The 5,259-nt window shown below is 31.3% G+C and overlaps 1 protein-coding gene across 1 annotated transcript; it reads right to left on the bottom strand.

Moving 5' to 3' along the window:
- Positions 1-400: 400 nt before the first annotated feature.
- Positions 401-4,972, bottom strand: LOC124543349. Its single transcript, XM_047121550.1, has 3 exons — positions 4,921-4,972; positions 2,912-3,143; positions 401-1,134 (listed from the first exon to the last, which is right to left on the bottom strand). Exons 1-3 carry the CDS (start codon positions 4,936-4,938, stop codon positions 1,022-1,024), a joined length of 363 nt encoding a protein of 120 aa, XP_046977506.1. The 5' UTR covers positions 4,939-4,972; the 3' UTR covers positions 401-1,021.
- Between the last annotated feature and the right edge of the window lie 287 nt (positions 4,973-5,259).

Raw genomic sequence — 5,259 nt, 5'->3', positions numbered from 1 at the left:
TTCAATAATTAATCTGTATTGGAATAAGTTATAATTTCCAATAAAGTTTTTTAAAACAAAACAATAGAATAGAAAGATCATAATAAGAAACAATTTGTTGCAGATATTAATTCGTAAAAAAAAGTCACGTTAATATTGTATAGAATATATTAATATCAACAGTTTTTTCTTAAAATATATTTTCACAACAGTCTCTTAGAAACTAAACAATAAACAATCACTCTTTATTTTAATATGAGCATTCGATTTTTAAATCTGTACATTGAGTAATAATATCTGTTCCTTTAGCTAATTGTAATTGAAAAAAATTACAATAACTTAATATCCTGTAATATAAAATATTTATAATTGAGTTTATTAATGAACTTACAATAAGCTGTTTAAATTTTTTCTATGTACATTTTATTAAGAATAACTCATGATCTAATCTATTAAAGATTGTAAACATTATCATGTAATGTTATATAATCTGTTAAAAAAACACATCCCCTAAATCTTGGCTAGGTTACATTATCCCGATTTATAGTGAGACGTACCCAGGAATGTAATGGACAATTGATATATAGCGACGATTAGCGTAATTTATGGGCTGTAATAAAAAATATCACCATAAATTTTATAGGAACAATTGGACGCTGTTAACTTTCAATAGTTAAAACGTTACATATTCTGAGTACCGTATTAGTTTATCATTGGCTTTGCTATATTTATTGATGTGGACATTTAGAGGATTTAAGCTTTATAGTTTAGGCATTCAAGTTTTACGCCTTGATCAAAAAAAAAACAAGGACGTTTGAAATTCCATCCATTCCAAATACGAAATTATTTGACAGACTCCGGAATAAATTCAATGTATAATAGTATCTATGATAACTTAGATGATTAATTCAAAAATGGAATTATATTTTTTTTTGTTGTAATTATATAGACATTATACTATTTGGCAGTGAGATAAGGAATTCCACGAGATAGCTAAGCGGTACATTCAGCAAAACTCAATCATAGTGCGCTATGTTGTAGCTCAGTAACCGTGTTCGTCCCCACTAAGGGAGTATCCACCGTGATCGCCACCCTCGAAGCTTACGGGACTGTCTTCGTGACCGTGGCTCTCCTCAGCTGCTCCCCAGCCATGACCTGCAATGCATACGACATGATTCAATAAAATCCACACCAATTTCAAATAGGTATAAGATATTTCTTAGACACCAAAAGGAACACATTTCCGGTGCTCTGTTACTCTGATATGTGATCTGTGTTGATACTGAACAGGACATTTTCACGGACTCGATAAGAATGAGATATATTGTGCTAATGCTACTACGATATAACGATAAGTATCAAAGTTGACTGAAGTTTCATCGAATGCCAAATAAGTTAGTGAGTACATTTTTTGTACTCCTGAAAGAAAACACAACTAAACCAATATATACCCATTGAGCTTAACAATACTAAGCGACGCAACGTGTTTCTAAGAAGTTTATACTATATATATAAATATATATAAAAGAGTAATACCACCCACTGATTTATCACGAAATCTTAGAAACTATAACATTAACAAATTTGAAATTTGACAGGTATAGCACGACTTAGATGTAGCATCGGCAAATTCAATAAAACCGATTACTGCCGATTTATACAACCAATAGAAATAGCTTTTTATCGCGCCACTCGACGCTATTCGTCGCTATAGATTGTCGCGTCAGTTCAACCCGAGAGAGCAAGTGCATGCAAATCGACGTGTCAAATTGACGAATATATTAGGTCATAATATGATGTTACAAGTTATTACGTTTGTGTAAAGATCATATCCACATAAGAAATAAATATTATTATTGATAATTTGGGATAGCGTACTTAATTCGGATGTGATCGGTTTTACGAATTTGCTGGTGCTACATCTTAGTTGTGTCGTACTATAAGGACCTTATAGGCTGTCATTAATGAACGAATTTTACGAAAGATTTTATAAGTTGCGCGGATAAAGCCGTAGCTTCGGCTAGTAATATTACAATCTAGCTTATAGCTATTTCACCAGATTTAAATCCAAGCTATTGACATGATATGCGTGTATTTCACGCTCTTGTTATGGATAAACCGTTTGAATAATTCCGCTATAGTAGAACAAAGTTACTACATCTGTCGATAGAGCCAATTAAGATGAATTTCGTCATTCGCGTTTCAAACCAGTCAAGTAGTTATTGTTACTGCCGAATAATTTTGATTTCGTAAAAACAAATTATTTCAAGTCAGAAAAAAATCGCAAATTGTCTGAAAGTGTATGCAACATTGACTTAAATTCTTAGAATGTTTAAGTATACAAGAATAAAAATTGCGTAACACTATAAGTCAGTTTCGACATTTCACTATTGATGTATATATGTACATGTATATACATATAGGAAATGACTGAGTTCTTTTAGAAAAACATAGTATTTAACTAATTACTGCAATCCAAATAAAAGGAATATGTATAAGCGAATTATTTAAAAGAAATCTGCGATTGTGCTGAAATAAATATTATTTAACAAAGTCTAACTTCATTGATATTGTAAACTCAAAAAAAATCTTAAAATCTATGTTAACTGGTATGTTGCAGCGTTTTCTTCTCTGACTACATTACTATGTATTCCCCTCTAATTAACATTAAAACTTAATGTAATACATATCGTACAATATAAATATAGACACGTTGATTTTGTAATTGAAAACCTATTAGGCTCGACGTAAATGAAACTTTGTACTTTCGTACAGGACCCTATATCTACGTCATAGATTTTTTTACCAATTTTTATGAAAATACGTTCAGCTACATTCTTAATTTAAAAACACACAAACATATACATAATGCTATTAATATGATGTAATATACATATGTGTATGTATATTACAATACGTATAATGTACGTACCTCCGCCAAAGTGTGGTGCCGGTTTTGGCTCCCCATACGTGTATCCAAGAACTTCGTAGTGGTCATCTCCACCACCGCCGCCACTCTTGTGGTGTATATGCTTGACTATTGTGTGCTTGTGGTGATGGTGTTTCACGAACACCGGGACGTGAATGATCACTTTCTTGTGACCACCGCCGCCACCACCCGCTGAGATCAGTGAAGACAGCTCAGCTACGCAAACGAGCGCCAACTGGAATATTACAAACGAATTTAAATAAGGTTTTGCGTTTACAACTTTCTTATCAACTTAGAGTATTATGTTCTGAACAATTCTTATATACTGTTACTGTTTACTGTTAAACATATAAAATAATATATACATATATTTACAGTTATGTATATGTATTAAGTTTATAATTCTTGATGATCGTAACCGATTGACATCTCATCAGGTTTTAAGAATGAAAGACTAAAAATTGTCCTTGTTTTTACACTCCTTCGTCCTAATCAACTAAATATAATACATATTACATAATATGAAACATGAGTTTTTTCTCATTATCTCGGATCTAGGATTCAATCAATCAAACTTCATCAAACAAAAAGTTTAAATAACTATTCAAATGGTATTTGCTTAAAGAACACATGGGGTTAAATTTCGTCTATTCCGGTAAAACTTTTATACCCCTGTCTTAGACTCAGTATTAGAAAAACCTAACTGATACAGACGTCACAAAAAATAACATTTCAAAACTTTTCAAACAACAAGATATTCTCGCAATGCATTTGACAATTAGATTATAATTCGCAAATAGTTAGTTCGACTTCGCTCAGCTTTTTTATAACGAAACGACAACCGTTATAATATATAATTAAAATAACATTTGACATTACATAAGTGCATAATAATTACAAAGCTTTCTAAAGGTATTACAATAGAATGTCGCCATGTAAGCCGGCCAACAACCATCTAAGTCATTTAACGTAGCTATTTTTATGTTGTAATAAAATGATTCGCTTTCAAACAAATAAAACTAAAACACAAAATGTTTTTACCGCGATCATGTTTAGCCTCTCACTAAGTTCTTTTTTTTACTTTTTTTTGCTGTGACGTATCGGATAAGAAAGGAAAATGAATGTATCCGGCTGAAGGTGCGCGCAGACTTGAATTTGAAAAGCGAAAGAAAAAGAAAATTTTACATAACAACGTACACCCACGTGTATAATAATTTATGTGACGCTTTTGTTCTATTAATTATCTGTTTATAAGAACAGTCATTTAAATGACGTTCCATTTTCAAAACAGACAAAATTTATGAGTAAATTTTAATTTTCTGGGTTTTATAGTTTTCATTTCTGTGTACAATGAAGAACAAAATACATCGATGAAGTCTTATTATAAATTAACTAGAAAATTGGTACAGACACGCTCATCGTGCTCTGCTTTATATTTAGTGATAAGAGTCCGCTCACTCTAATTACTATCGTTAGTTCCGGTCTCATGTAAAATTATCGTCGATCTATTTGGTGTTAAGCGGTAGACCAAAGTTCTTAATACCTTTTGATACGGACTAGATTACAAATGTATTTGACCGTTCAGTCCAATGATCTACGTCGCGTAATAAAAAATCATCAATGAATATAATGAATGATGATGACGCTGTAATGTTGGTGCGCGTTTGAAATTCATAATTATATGTAAAGCCATTTAATATTCTATCGAAGAAAATTAAACAATCTTACATTGAAAACGATAGTTATACCATACACTATTTTTCTTCACGATACGATTGATATTTTCGATTTTGTTACAAATTTGTGGTCTAGTTAATCTAGAACGAATATCTATATAACACATAAATACACAAAACTTAGTATTAACGTCAATTAATTCGGAGAATAATGTAAAATTATGTATTGCACTTCACATATAAATTATAACGTGACCAAATGTAAAACCACGAACGTATATCACTTGTACATGAACTTTAATGTAGTTCTAATTTCAACTATTATTGTCCACTCACCAAAAATCGTGCGGACATCGTGAAGAAGTGAAGACCAATCTGTGATGCAGTTAGCTGGTGTGTGATAAAGAAATTTAAACTAAACTTCCTTTTATATTGCAACGTGGTCGCGTTTCGCGACACTGCCTCTCGGTGCCTTCGATCTAATCCACAATCAAAATTTTGCTATGGAAATTTGAATTTTATATCATAATAATAAGGTTTAAATTTATAAATGAAAAGCCATGGTTAATATTTTACATAAATATCTTATATTTTATTCGAAATTGAACTTGTAAAGTGTAGCAGAAGGCTCAAAATTGACTGCAGACATGTGCTTATTTAAAACTCCATTATTAG

This window comes from Vanessa cardui, chromosome Z (genome assembly GCF_905220365.1).
Source record: "Vanessa cardui chromosome Z, ilVanCard2.1, whole genome shotgun sequence".
NCBI classification, from domain to species: Eukaryota; Metazoa; Arthropoda; class Insecta; order Lepidoptera; family Nymphalidae; genus Vanessa; species Vanessa cardui.
This window is presented reverse-complemented; position numbering and strand designations above follow the sequence as displayed.